Source organism: Seriola lalandi, unplaced genomic scaffold (genome assembly GCF_002814215.2).
Source record: "Seriola lalandi dorsalis isolate HSWRI2012SDOR001 ecotype SW California unplaced genomic scaffold, Sedor1 jcf7180002054351, whole genome shotgun sequence".
In the NCBI taxonomy this organism is placed as follows: Eukaryota; Metazoa; Chordata; class Actinopteri; order Carangiformes; family Carangidae; genus Seriola; species Seriola lalandi.
In genome coordinates this window covers 198,637-212,950 of record NW_019524904.1, presented here as the reverse complement: position 1 = coordinate 212,950, position 14,314 = coordinate 198,637, and the positions used below count along the sequence as shown (strand labels likewise).

Sequence of the window (14,314 nt, the reverse complement as noted above, 5' to 3'; positions counted from 1 at the left end):
CAGTGGTCAAAGTATAAATACATCCTGTCACCTTTAACCACTGGCAGCTCCCTCTCAGGGAGTCAGAGGGACCTGCAGCCCAGCCTGCGCCCCCGTGGATGCACAGCAGATACAACACTTTTACATTCTCTCATATCATTTGTTTAACATGATTCTTTAATCTGCAGTTTTTTTCTCCCCCCTTTTTTCTCAACAAACTGAAAAAAAAAAGGTTCGTTTTATAGCAACTTCTTCGGGGGGCTCGCAACTGCTGCGTTCAAGGTCAGTATCACAACAGGTGCTGCAGAGGACAGACTGAAGAGCATGACCGTGTGGCATTTCAACAGCAGGCATCTCGAGCAGACATTGTGAGGGGAGAACAGGGAGCGTTTTTGATGTTGCATATGATTTATTTGATTCAGCGTGAGTGCTGTGTTCAACAACAACAACAACAACAACAACAAAAATCTGAGTTAAGTTTGGTTTCTGTTTAACAAAGCGATTTCTTTCAGTACAAAGGCAACTGGATTATTTCACTGGAGAGAAGTTGGCTCGGATAAAAATAGCAGGCAGCTGCACTTTGTTGGTCTTTACCTCTCTGAAGTCCAATCACTGGAAACTTGCCCGTTTGCCCTCCACTGTTCTTTCCTTGATAAATGTGATATGTCTCAAGGAGGGAAAAGCAGATAAAATTCCTAAATGATTAAGACTTTCAAGCAACTAGATACCCAGTTATTCCGCGTGGCTCTGGTGCTGTATCTCTGGAATGTTAAAAGGAAAACGACGTATTTTGGTACAGAAGAAGATGCATCAATATAAACCCACCTAGCTATTCTGAACAGGCTAATATACATATTAGCTTGTATGAAGAAGTAGTAAGTGGAGAAATGTAACTGAGTACATTTACTCAAGTACTGCACTTTAATGCAGTTCTGTTGTTCTTCACTTCGCATATTTTAATTTTCCAATACTCCACTAGATATTGTGGAAATATTGAAGTGTTTGCGCTACAACCTTTATTATACAGCTGTAGTTACTTGTTACTTTGCAGATCACGTTTTTACAAAACCTATGATGAGCTAGCACCTCTTGGTTAAGCATTAAAATCTGAAATTCACTGGTGATTATAATAATACCAAACACTCCGGAAGGAGCCATTATGCTGACCATTGAGTACTTTTAGTTTTGATACTGAATCTAAAATATTCCATTACAAGTAAAAGTTCAGAAGTATTATGAGGAAAATGTACCTTAAGTATCAAAAGTAAAAGTACTGATCATTTAGAATGTTATATCATTAATAATACATTGTGTTGTGTATGGATATTATTACCTAATGCCAATTTGTCTATTTGTGGTCGATTTTAGGAACTTTATACAGGTCAGTGTGATAATAAAGCTCTGTATCATATTTTCTAAGCTCCTTGTGTGCTTTACATCTAAAATCTTAGTTAAAATGAATCAGTAACTAAAGCCTTTACATGTAGTGAAATAGAAGTATTAAGTAGCATAAAAAGGAAATACTCAATTTGTAAATTTGTCTAAATCTGTTCTGGAGTACAGTACTTGAGTAACTGTAATTCCTCCACTGCTCTTAACAATGTTAAATTGTGTGATGTGTTAATGTGAAAGCTACATTATAATGTTGTAGGTGGTCCAGTGTAATACAAAGCAGTGGTGTAATGTTGGTATATTTACTCAGGTACTGTACTGCAGTACAGTGTTGAAGTACAATTTCCTTATACTTCTACTGCTTCACATTTAAGTGGGAAATACTGTACTTTTTTACTCCATTACATATTTCACAGCTACAGTTATTGTAACATATAAAATATATTTAATTGTTGCTTAGATGCTAATGTATCAATAATTCAATAATATGATAATATAACACTGACAGGGGCCGGTCTGCATAATACTTACTAGTACATAGTACTTTTACTTTTTATACTTTAAGTACATTTTGTAATATTTCTGTTGTAGGAACCAATAAGAATAGGTTCCTGATTTGTCAAATCTGGGGTAAAACTTGTTTCAGTTGTACATATAAAATGTTGACTGGTCTGATGTCGTGTGTTCAGGAGCCTCTGGAGCTCTTCCTGTCTGTGTCACCATGGGGATCAAAGCTGCACTTCCCAAATATGAGATCTACTTCTACAACACTGTGCTCTGTCTGGCCATGTTCTGGGCCGCGAGCTGGATCTTTGAGGTGTCCAGTTGTGAGTATGACACAAATACACAAACACAGGTGGAAATATGTAGAAGTACTCCAAATTCTCTTAAATTTAGGAATCACAGTTGAAACAAAACTAATATATATCTCTCATGGCTTCGTTTTGGATGATTCCAAATGGAGAAGGTACTACACCGTCTCTGCCGACACTAAACGCGTTAAAAAAAGAAAACCACAACCTCTCCATCCCCTGCTGCTGTTTGATAATGTAATCAGCTGATACACATTCACACCTGCTGCCACAGGTGTTCCACATGAACGTTTGCAATCAAACTAACAGGTATGATGCACAGTCTGCACACGCCCACACAGTCCTAATTAGAGGTCTAATCAGGCAGTTGAATGGAAACACCTGTGTGGGTCCACCATGAACGTGTCGGACAAACATTTGACATTTGAAATAGAATTCAGCTATCAGTGATTTCATTTTTTAAACTTGTGCTTATCCCACGGTCAAATGTTTCCATTTGCCTGTAGAACAAATGAACACTGCTTTCAGCTACCGATTCCTTAATGCAAAATGTCACTTTTTACATTGGTGTGACAGCACACCTGTTAGTGATGGTGATGATTTCGTTTCCAAAATCTAAATTTACAACTTACTATAGAGTGAAAAATTGAGAACATATAAAAAGCAGTGAATAAGTAAATGAGGGAGTGATTTCTGACACAGCCGTAGTCCGCATCCAGTGCTATGGTGGGCTCTGTATGGTGATGTTGTTTCTAAATGACCTCATATATATCTGTAGCGTTTCTGTACATATCATCATCATATATGGCTGATACTGACATATGTGTAACAAACTATCTCAGATCGTAACTGTGGATTCTTTAGAAGAAGATTTTCTCACAGAGCGTGTCATAGGAAAATCTTTTAAAAAGTTCAAACCAAACTTAGATGAAATATCGCCCTAACTGTGCCATAACAGCATAACCCGTGTGCAGCTCTGTAATGCTTGTCTTTCCGAAAGTAGAACAGTGCAATGCAATGCACTTCAGGTTGGGACATACATACCAAGTTATATTTAATGCTTGCTGTAGTACAGTCAAATACAGAGACAAACACAATGTGCAATATACATACAGAGGCAGTGTCACTGCGTGGAGGGTGAAGACTTGGAGCTATGCAGACCACGCAGAAGAGATCAGGTGTCAGTATTAACACCGCAGAGCAGAAGAGGAAAATAGGCCCAGTGTTGGCCCTGCATAGTGTGTATCGTGTCTGTATTCAAGGACAAGGGGATTAAAATAAAAGACAGAAAATGTAAATGTAATATCTGCTAATGTAAGTGAGATGAGTGAGTTTGTATCTTGCTGTGTTGCAGTTTTCCCCTTCCAACTTTATTTTGACAAGAAGTCAGGAAGCGCAATAGAGACAATTGTCTAATATCATTTGGTCTTTGGTCGAATTCTCATCCTCGTTTGTTTTTTCTAATTCCAGCCAATGCAAACAGAAAGACATTCAAACCCACTGTAAAACCGGGGTGGTACTACTTTGGGAGGAAAATGGTGAGAGAGCATGAGTTTATTAAGAGTTCTTTGATACACATCTGCTGTTTCTAATTTTTTACTTTCTGCTCACCTTTCTGCAGGATACAGCTGATTTTGAGTGGATGATGTGGTTTTCCACATTCAGAGAGCACATCCTGTTTGCTCTCTCCGGTCATGTGCTGTTCGCCAAGATCTGCTCCATGCTGGCTCCACAGGTTCTAAATAACTGATTAATTGATTCATTCACTGAGCTCCTCTAAGGAAGAGTAATGTAGTAAAAGAGGTGAAGGACTCAGGTTTAATGATCTGAGCAAAGCTCTGAGTCGCCATGAAATAAGATGGAAGAAACAATCATGTTGTCCGCCACGATGAATTCATCTCTCACCGCGCTGTTATTAGGAATACTTGACATTTCAGAAATCCACTTTGTCACAATTTATTTTTACTGCATTGCACAGTAGTTTTTTATATCATTATCTAAACAGCGGATGATGAATGAGACCAGGTGGAAAGAAAAACACTGAGCGAGAGTCAAATGGAGGGATGACTGCAGATGAAGAATGAAAGAGACAGAGGGAGCAATAAATAGAAATGCAGCTCTATATTTAGCAAGATTAGTTATGTCAGTTTAGTTTGGTTAGACACCATTAGAACCACATGTCATATCATGTGTCAGCAAAGTCTGAGGGTGAAAGTCTATCCTTAAGTATAGGTTTTATAATATGTGTCACTTTGTCACTACTGGATACAAATCAACAAGATGGCCTCGTGATGAACAGGCCTCCGTGGGGAAATGTTCTTCTAGTTAGAAACAATTTTATCTTCTGGTGCATTTCTGAGTAATATGACAATTCTAAAGCTGCGTGATTACGTAGACTTTGGTCGTGTGGTTGTGCGGTGACACTATTTTCCTCTCTCACAGCACAGGTCCTTGGTCTACATGGTGTATGGACTCCTGGCCGTGTGGGTCAGTATGGGCTGGACCTACGTCACGCTCATCCTGTCCCACTGTATCCTGCTCTACAGCATCTCCTTAGTGAAAATCCGCTGGCTTTGCTTTGTCACTGGTCTGTTTACCCTCGCTACATTCAAGTGTGAACCCTTCGTGTCCTGGCAGGTAAACTGCTGCCTAGATAGTAGGAGAAGTGATTACACAAAGGTATAAAAATGTAAGGAAATGATGATCTTATTTCTCTTTTATTGTTTATTTTTCTTGTTACGTCTCCACATAGGCTGGATTTGTGGAGGGGGACTTCGAGCTGCGTAACGTTCTCTTCTATGGAGGTTGCGGGTTTACGATCATGCGCTGCATGAGCTTTGCTCTGGAGAACTGTGAAAGGAAAGATGGGAACTACAACATCCTGGAGCTGCTCAAGTACAACTTCTACCTCCCCTTCTTCTATTTCGGGCCCATCATGACCTTTGATAAATTTTATGTTCAAGTAAGTTGAACTAGGGTCTTTTTTTAATATTTTTATTTTTTTGTTTAACTTCATTTTTTTTAAATTAAAGTCATTCAGCAGCTCCCAACAATTTTGGTTTGTTACCCTTTAAAATAAGAGTGTCACCTGACTAGGCCTACTCAAAGGTTTAGATTTGATTTGAATGTTTTAGAGGTTTAAAAGGAAAAAAAACACAATAAGTAACAGGTAATTCAGAAGAAAAGGATAAATACGGTGAACGGAGCAACAGTTTTGTGTCATTTATCATAAATGTATTTCTCCTGCTTTCCTGTTCTGTTAATTACTTTGCAATCCCCTTGAGGTGGTCCTTTCCCCCAGGTTGGGAGCCACTGTCCTAGAGGATGCTCTGATGTCTTTGAGATGTGGTAATCATCTAAAATGTACAGGTTCTCTCTTGGTCAAGCCATTACAACATATTGAAGGAGATCATTTAAAAAAAACATAAGAATTAATGGAAAAAGAGTAAGGGTTCCCTTTACTGCCTTTTTCACGTGAAGGACAGACTCAGAATTCAAATCAGATTTCATGCATTTATATCTGCGTTAACAATAAAATCAATCATTATATTTGTAATGTATGCCAAGCTCCCCCCCCCCTTTCATGAGCTGCAGAGTAGCAGTGTAGACGTTCGGTGTCTTTGACCTCTTGGTAGTTGAGACACGTGTCTGCTGCCCCCTGCAGGCCAACAAGTCGGACCTGACGAGGAAAGAGCGGGAGATGTGGAATATCAGTCTGCAGGGCCTGATCAACCTGGGGGTCGTGATTGTAGTGGACGTCCTCTTCCATTTCATGTACATCCTCACCATCCCCACCGACATGAAGCTGCTGAAACACCTCTCTGACTGGGCTCTAGGTCTGGGCCTCCTCCTGGCAATGGCTGCTTTTTTTTAATGCCGTGGCACATTAATCGTAGCAGTTCTTTGACAGTTTTGGCACAAAATAACATTTTCTACCAACTGTTAACTGTTCTTGGTGTAAACTGAAGGTATAACTGATATGCTTGCATTGTTTCCAGTGGGTCTAGCCTACTTTAACTTGGTGTATGACTGGGTAAAAGCAGCTGTCATGTTTGGAGTCATCAACACAGTATCCAGACTGGATCATCTGGACCCTCCCAAGCCACCAAAGTGCATCACTATGCTCTATGTGTTTGCTGAAACGTGAGTCGAGTTTCCACGGCTCGATCACAAGTGCTTCATTACACTCACGATATAACTCTGTAATACGAAACCTGATCTTGACTTCTCTTTTCTCAGCCACTTTGACAGAGGAATCAATGACTGGCTGTGCAAGTGAGTGTTTCAGAGAGACCAGTACATTAAATTAAAGTCTTGTTAATCCTGTCAAATTTAGAGGTTGTGAATGATTTCATTCTCCACAGGTATGTGTATGATTACCTGGGTGGAAAGCATGAGAATGTGTTGGAGGAGCTGGTGGCTACACTGTGCACCTTTGGCGTTACCATCCTCTGGCTGGGACCCTGCGAGGTGGTGCTGATCTGGGCTTTCTTTAACTGCTTTGGCCTCAACTTTGAGCTGTGGACTGCCAAGCTCTTCTCCATGGAGCCTTTTGCTTCTTTTGAGGTTGGTTTACATTTCAGTAATTCCCAAATATGAGATCTACTTCTACAACACTGTGCTCTGTCTGGCCATGTTCTGGGCCGCCAGCTGGATCTTTGAGGTGTCCAGTTGTGAGTATGACACAAACACAGGTGGATATATATATATATATATATATATATAATATCATGCTCATGTAAAAGTACTCCAAATTCTCTTAAATTTGGGAATAACAATTGAAACAAAACTAATATATATATATATCTCTCATGGCTTCGTCTTGGATGATTCCAAATGGAGAAGGTACTACACCGTCTCTGCCATCACTAAAAGCGTTAAAAAAAGAAAACCACAACCTCTCCATCCCCTGCTGCTGTTTGATAATGTAATCAGCTGATACACATTCACACCTGCTGCCACAGGTGTTCCACATGAACGTTTGCAATCAAACTAACAGGTATGATGCACAGTCTGCACACGCCCACACAGTCCTAATTAGAGGTCTAATCAGGCAGTTGAATGAAAACACCTGTGTGGGTCCACCATGAATGTGTCGGACAAACATTTGACATTTGAAATAGAATTCAGCTATCAGTGATTTCATTTTTTAAACTTGTGCTTATCCCACGGTCAAATGTTTCCATTTGCCTGTAGAACAAATGAACACTGCTTTCAGCTACCGATTCCTTAATGCAAAATGTCACTTTTTACATTGGTGTGACAGCACACCTGTTAGTGATGGTGATGATTTCGTTTCCAAAATCTAAATTTACAACTTACTATAGAGTGAAAAATTGAGAACACATTTTGAGGTTGGTTTACATTTCAGTAAGAATATTAATGTAAAATGCTTATTTTTTACTGAATTTATTTTTATTTATTTATATTTCATTTTATTTTATTTATTTATTTATTTTTTTACAGATGGCAATGTCAGAAGCAATGTCCCGCAGGATTAGAGCCGTCTTCAATACTTTCAACTTCTGGAGTATTGTTTTGTACAACATCCTGGCACTGAACAGTTTGGACTTTGCTAAGTTGGTCACCAAACGGCTGCTTCTCAGAGGTAAATGTTTTGTTTTTGTTTTTTTTTACATCGAAGAGGGTTTCCTTTTTTCGCCAGCTCTATTAATAATGAAGTTGTGCATCTCTTTACCTTCCCAGGCTTCCCTATAACCACCATCATCGTCATGTTTATGACCTACTGCCTGATTCAAGTGATCAAGGAGCGAGAGAGGAGACAGGCCCTTATCGATGATCCTGATCCTCTTCCTCCTGCCCCCCCTCCAAATGCCACCCCCAGCCCGACCAGTGCTCCAGCTGCAGCTGCCTCTGCTCAGCCAGTCGCAGATCCCAGCAAGGAAAAAGCAGAGTAGATCTTTTAATGTTCAACTAGTGATGCAGATAATGAAGGATGTAGCAGCCAGCAGTATTATTGCCAATCTAGATTTTATAATGTAACTTTTAAATGGATGCTCTACTTCTGCTAATGTCCAAAACAGCATTTACTGTAAATATGTTTACCATCAGTTAACTGTAAAAAACAAAATAAATCTTAATGAAAGACAATCATATTTGATGTATTACATGTACAGTTCACCTCTCGTGTTTACTGTCTAGTTCCCTTTGAGAATGAAAGTTAAATAACGTTACTCTTAAACTGTTTTACAACACTGTAGGGAAGTTAAAGATACATTTCATTTTCTGAAACCTCTGCTTTCACTGTTAATGCAAAAAAAATAAACTGCAAAGATTTGTTGAAAGTGCCGTTTTGTTTCTTTATGGAACGTTTCTGACCTTTCTGATGGATCTCTTTAAATATGAATGAGAGTGGGGCTTTTTACACCATTTGACTCACTGTTGTATCTTGTTATTAGGGGTGTGAGGTATTTCTGTAGCATTACATCAGTAGTAGAGCCTAATTCCTGTTTGATGGAAACACTTTTAAACATTGAGCGGTGGAACGGCTGTGGTCACACTTCTGATGAGTCACTGCCTGGAGCTGAACGGTGTGGTCATAGGTAAAAATAACATGAAAGAGGGGAGATTATGTTTGACACACTGACTTCACTACTCCACAGGGATTTCAGTGAATCACATTGGGGTTGTTGTTTTAACCAAACCACTCCAATGCTTTTACACTCTGTGTGTGTCAAGCACAGACCAGGTGGACACAGAATGCAGAGACAGGGACATAGAAGAATTCAAATTCAAAAACCAGGAAATCCAATTCACAGGGCAGAGGAACAAAATCACTAGGAAAATACTCAGAATCCAAAACTGGTCAACAACACTAGGAATATATACTGAGAAACAGGCGCTGGACCGCTGACAGGAATCTGACCAGACGATCTGGCACAGAAGGGAGAGAGCACACCACATATATACACTGGATGATAACGAGACACAGGTGTATCACATTAGGGGAAGGGAGGCAATCAACAGGAGGGAAGGAAGCTAGACAAGTAAAGGGAAAACACACACACACACACCAAAATAAAACAGGAAGTAGACAAGAAACAAAAACTAAACCTACCAAAATATATAACCAAACTACCGGGACCTGACAGTGTGGAGTTTGGATCTTCTTCCTGTGCCTGCGTGGGTTCTCTCTGGGTACTCTGACATATACATTAGGTTGATTGGAGACTCTAATGTCTTAATATACTGTGACCTTTTACTATAAAATGGCTTATTTATGCCTTACTAAACTATGACATTTTTTCTTTTTCTTACTGCACTGTGATGTTTTTATTAAGTTTTTATGCCTCACTATAATTAACATAATCTGCCTTTAACTTCATATTTATTGACTACACTCTGTTGTTGTCGGGCAGCACAGTAGAGACTAAAAGTCCCTGGAACACCCCTTTAATTCAATGAAAGTAGATTAGGTTAGGTTAGATTAATTTTATTAATCCCACAACTGGGAAATTCATTTACCACAGCAGAAAAATAAACATCTATAGAATAAACATCTATGGAAACATACATCAAAAATACACCAAATATACACTAATAAATACGATATACACAGTACACATGATATGTACATGAAAAAGTGCAAGTTTATAAATATCACCATTATCAGCAATTAAACAATATCTCAAAATTCAGTATAGACAATGTATTGTGTTTCATAAGTGTCCCTCTTTAAGATAATAATCTGAATTGTATAAAAGTGTATTTGGGGGGACAAATTACAACCAAATTACAAGATTTGTAATAATAATAATCTGTCATAATTTTTTATATCATCTGTATAATTTAAATGAACTAATCTAACAAACTGACAAGGTGACACAGTGGCTTTGATGACTCAGCCACAGAGACCTGGTGGGGCAGCTTTTAACACAGCCCCCTGTGACTCAGGTCAGACATATTTCCCATGAAGCAATGTGTCAGCTGTCTGAGTGTGGGTGGATGTTCCTGGGGAGTGGGTAGGGGTAGGGTTGGAGGTGGGAAAGAGGGACTGAAGCATGGATATTGCATTTCATGTTCCAGAAAGAAGCCCATAGCTCCACACCGAGCACCCAGTCTATAAATAACCTCCCAGTTGGAGCTCAGTTGAAGGGTCAGGACAGCTGAGGGAGAGGGCCGCCCCTGGGTTCAGCTGGTGTGGGCTAATAGCAGACTGACTGTGCTTCTGAATCCTCTTTCCAGCCTAGAAATTAGAACTACTCTGCTAAAAAGAAGACTTTTTGTTTGATTTGCAGCCCCTGAAAGGCTCTTTATACTCACCTGCCACTAAAAATGGCTCTACCTATAAACCCCATGGACGAGCCCAGGATGTACCAGCAGACGTTGCTCCAGGACGGTCTGTACGACTTGCTGGAGAATGACAAGCTGGTCGACTGTGTGCTGAAGATCAAAGACAAGGAGTTCCCCTGCCACCGGCTGGTCCTGTGCGCCTGCAGCTCGTACTTCCGCTCCATCTTTCTATCTGACCTAGAAGAGAGCAAAAAGAGGGAGATTGTCCTTGAGGATGTGGAGCCTGGAGTCATGGGGCTGATCCTCAAGTACCTGTACACCTCCAAAATCAATGTGACGGAGCAGAATGTTCAGGACATCTTCGCTGTGGCTAATGTGTACCAGATCCCTTCAATTTTCACTGTATGTGTCTCTTTCCTACAAAAGCGCCTGAGCCTCAGCAACTGCCTGGCTGTCTTCAGACTTGGCCTGATGCTAGACTGTCCCAGGTTGGCTGTCTCTGCCCGAAACTACGCCTGTGAGCGCTTCCAGCTCATCTCCAGAGATGAGGAGTTCCTTCAGCTGCTCCCCAGCGAGCTGGCAGCCATTTTAACAAACGACAACCTGAACGTAGAGACAGAAGAGGCCGTGTTTGAGGCTTTGATAAACTGGGTGTCCCGGGATGCAGAGAACAGAGAGAAAGAGCTGCCAGGTATGCTGGATTGCGTTCGTTTGCGTCTGGTCAATGAAGATTACCTGAAAGAAAAAGTGGAGAAACACAAACTGATGTCTTCAAATCCTGAGTTGCAGCAGAAACTCCAGCTGGTTAGGGATGCTCGTGCCGGGAAAATACCTGAGGTTAAAAAAAGCAAGAAGGAGAATGGTGGAGCAGAAAAAGACGGAGAGGGGGAGGATAACGAGGAGGAAGAAGAAGGTCTTCTTCCAGGCATCCTGAATGACAACCTCAGATTTGGCATGTTTGTCAGGGACTTGATACTGATGGTCAATGACACGGGTGCTGTGGCATATGATCCGTCAGGGAACGACTGCTTTGTAGCATCACTGTCCACACAGATTCCCAAGAACCACACCAGCCTGGTCACCAAGGAGAACCAGATTTTTGTGGCAGGAGGATTATTCCTCGATGAACAGAACAAGGAAGATCCCCTGTGCTCCTATTTCCTGCAGGTAGGAGAGGCTCTAAATAAAGATTTGATAGAAGAGAAGTAACAGAAACTGACTCATCTCAGCCTATTCTTCTGATATTTTATCAATAACTCAAACCCTGCAGTATTTCTACAGTAGTAAGCTTTAAAGTTTTACTTTCATTTTCAAAAATGATGGTATGATGCAACAAAAATACTGTTGAATTTGTGCTTGAAATTGCTTTAAAAACCCACTGACGTTTGGTTGGTGAGTTAGCACAAACTCATTCTGTCCAGCTAGCATTTGTTCAAACCCATAAAACTTTATTTTAAATTCAAGTGGAGATTCAAAGAAACCAAAAGGCTGAATTTTGAAGAAAAAAATCATCTCTTTGGTGAAATTGTGTAGTCTTAGAACTGCTGGAGTCTTGGGTTGAATATTTCACTCAGCACTGTGGTTTAATCTGAGTATACGTTGTGTTTGCACATACAGAACATGGATGCATCTGTTCATATCTGTCTGTTTGTATTACAGCATGTATTCTGTGCTGTACAAATGTTTTACTCCTGTGACCTCAGTATGACCCGGTCAGCGCCGATTGGCTGGGGATGCCTCCGATCCCGTCTCCCCGTTTCCTGTTCGGGTTGGCCGAGGCAGAGAACTCCATCTTTGTGTTGGGAGGGAGGGAGCTGAAGGAGCAGGAGCACACGCTGGACTCAGTTTTGGTCTACGACAGACAGTGAGTGCAAGTTTAAGTTCATGTTTCGAATCTTAGAAATGGATTATTTAATACACTGCACCTAATTGATTAACACATTTCCTGTGATTTTGCATTTACAGATCTTTTAAATGGGGTGAATCAGAATCAATTCCTTACCCAGTTTATGGACACGCAACGATATCCCACAATGATGTTGTCTATGTGATTGGAGGAAAGGGGGACAACAAGTGAGCATAAAGTGTGATCAAAATATTAATGTTTATCAGTGGCAATCTTTATGATTTAGACCTTTATCTATTAATTCAGCAACTCATTTTACTTTTATATAAAAGAGACCACCACGGAATGACAAATCTCAGACGCATTATCTTCTTTGTCTCCTATGAAAAGGAGCTGTCTAAGAAAGATGTGTGCATATGATGCCAAGAGATTTGAATGGAAGGAGCTTCCGCCCATGAAGATCGCACGCTCCTTATTTGGAGCCACCGTTCACAAGGACAAAATATATGTGGCAGCAGGAGTCACCGACAACGGCCTGACAGACTCTGTGGAGGTGTACGACATCGCTACCAAGACGTGAGTTCATCGAAATCAGTGAATATGGCTGACGAAGGAGAATGTAGATGTCTCATAGAGTAGTCGGTGCACCTCCTGAGGTGTGACATCCTCTGACCCCCTTTTTTCAATCATATTTTAACATTTATGGTTATAACCCTAAAGGTGGTGTTTTTGTTTGAGGGAAAAAAAGATTGACTACCTTACTTAAAGGCTCAGAAGAGACATGGGCACTTTGAGGTGCATAAAAAAAAGAAATATTAATTTCCCTACTGAACTACTCAACTCATCTTTTAGTGTTTTGTATTAACAGTATCTCTGTACGTGCGTTTACATTTTTCAGGTGGTCAGACTTCGTAGCGTTTCCTCAGGAGCGTAGCTCTCTGAACCTGGTGTCTTCAGCTGGCTCGCTGTACGCTATAGGAGGTTTTGCCATGATGCCTTTGGAGGACAGTGAGGAGATCGTTCCCAAAGAGATGAACGATATCTGGAGGTGGGTCACAGAGATCGACACGCCTCTTTTAATCCAGACATTCATGCATTTGGTACATTGTGATGTACATCACAAAAGGTGATTTAGAAGGGGAATTTACTTAAGTATTTCCACTTTTTTCAGCCCAAACCAAAGAAAATCCCCGGATAAATTTTCTCTGTGTGTTTATGTTAAAGAAAAATTAAACTGGTGTTCCATTTTCAGCCGGTATTCTAATAGTTGGTGATCTGCAGTGTTCATTTTGCCAAACACCGTTCTACATTGTCACACATCAGATTAAAAAAAAAAATCCCAGGGCATGTATGAAATGACAGTAAACACTAAATACTGATGTTCTGCACCCTACTGCCCCCCTGTCTGACCTCCTCAGGTACAATGAGTCAGAGAGAACGTGGAACGGGATCCTCAGAGAGATCCAGTACGCTTCAGGGTCCACCATTCTGGGGGTCCGCCTCAACACCCTGCGTCTCACCAAGATGTAAAACCACCTCCGGTGCCTGTTTGTCCACAAAAAAAAAAAATCAATGCTGGAGTCCACAGTAGTTTTACAGCAGTCCAAGGACAGGTACAGTCGTGCTCAAGGTCACAATGACATACAACATGAGCACATTTGTCACGAATCAGCTTGTGTGTTTGGTGTTCTCCTTGTTTTATTTTACATAATGTGACAGCAGTTCTAAATGTGCAGCTACTTATGATTCTGGCCTAATGTCATGGACAGTTTTCTTTTTTAATTAATGACATTTTTATATGTTACTGACTCAGTTTGTAAAATTGTAAACAATATGTAGTTGTTGATTTTTTTGCAATGAATGGAATAAAATTTAAGTATTTAAGTACCAACCAAAAAAACGGTCTTGATAATCATGTAAAATGTGCTGACAAGTAGTTGTGTATTTCCCAACAGATGGCAGCAAAGTCACAGACAGTCTGACTGAAACATGACACTGTTCAAAAAAACAATTTCAGTTTGTCTGTGCAGAG

General features: G+C 40.4%; 2 protein-coding genes across 2 annotated transcripts; both read left to right on the top strand.

The window, feature by feature from the left end:
* The first annotated feature begins 57 nt into the window (after positions 1-57).
* hhatlb (hedgehog acyltransferase like, b) lies at positions 58-8,488 on the top strand. Its single transcript, XM_023407922.2, has 12 exons — positions 58-261; positions 2,061-2,198; positions 3,654-3,721; positions 3,805-3,918; positions 4,626-4,820; positions 4,936-5,145; positions 5,848-6,019; positions 6,182-6,326; positions 6,423-6,458; positions 6,548-6,749; positions 7,650-7,791; positions 7,890-8,488. The coding sequence occupies exons 2-12, from the start codon at positions 2,093-2,095 to the stop codon at positions 8,099-8,101; spliced, it is 1,602 nt and encodes a 533-aa protein (XP_023263690.1). The 5' UTR covers positions 58-261; positions 2,061-2,092; the 3' UTR covers positions 8,102-8,488.
* Positions 8,489-10,273: 1,785 nt separating this feature from the next.
* On the top strand, positions 10,274-14,182 carry klhl40b (kelch-like family member 40b). Its single transcript, XM_023407921.2, has 6 exons — positions 10,274-11,603; positions 12,140-12,300; positions 12,402-12,509; positions 12,673-12,858; positions 13,181-13,330; positions 13,701-14,182. Exons 1-6 carry the CDS (start codon positions 10,479-10,481, stop codon positions 13,810-13,812), a joined length of 1,842 nt encoding a protein of 613 aa, XP_023263689.1. The 5' UTR covers positions 10,274-10,478; the 3' UTR covers positions 13,813-14,182.
* Positions 14,183-14,314: the final 132 nt, after the last annotated feature.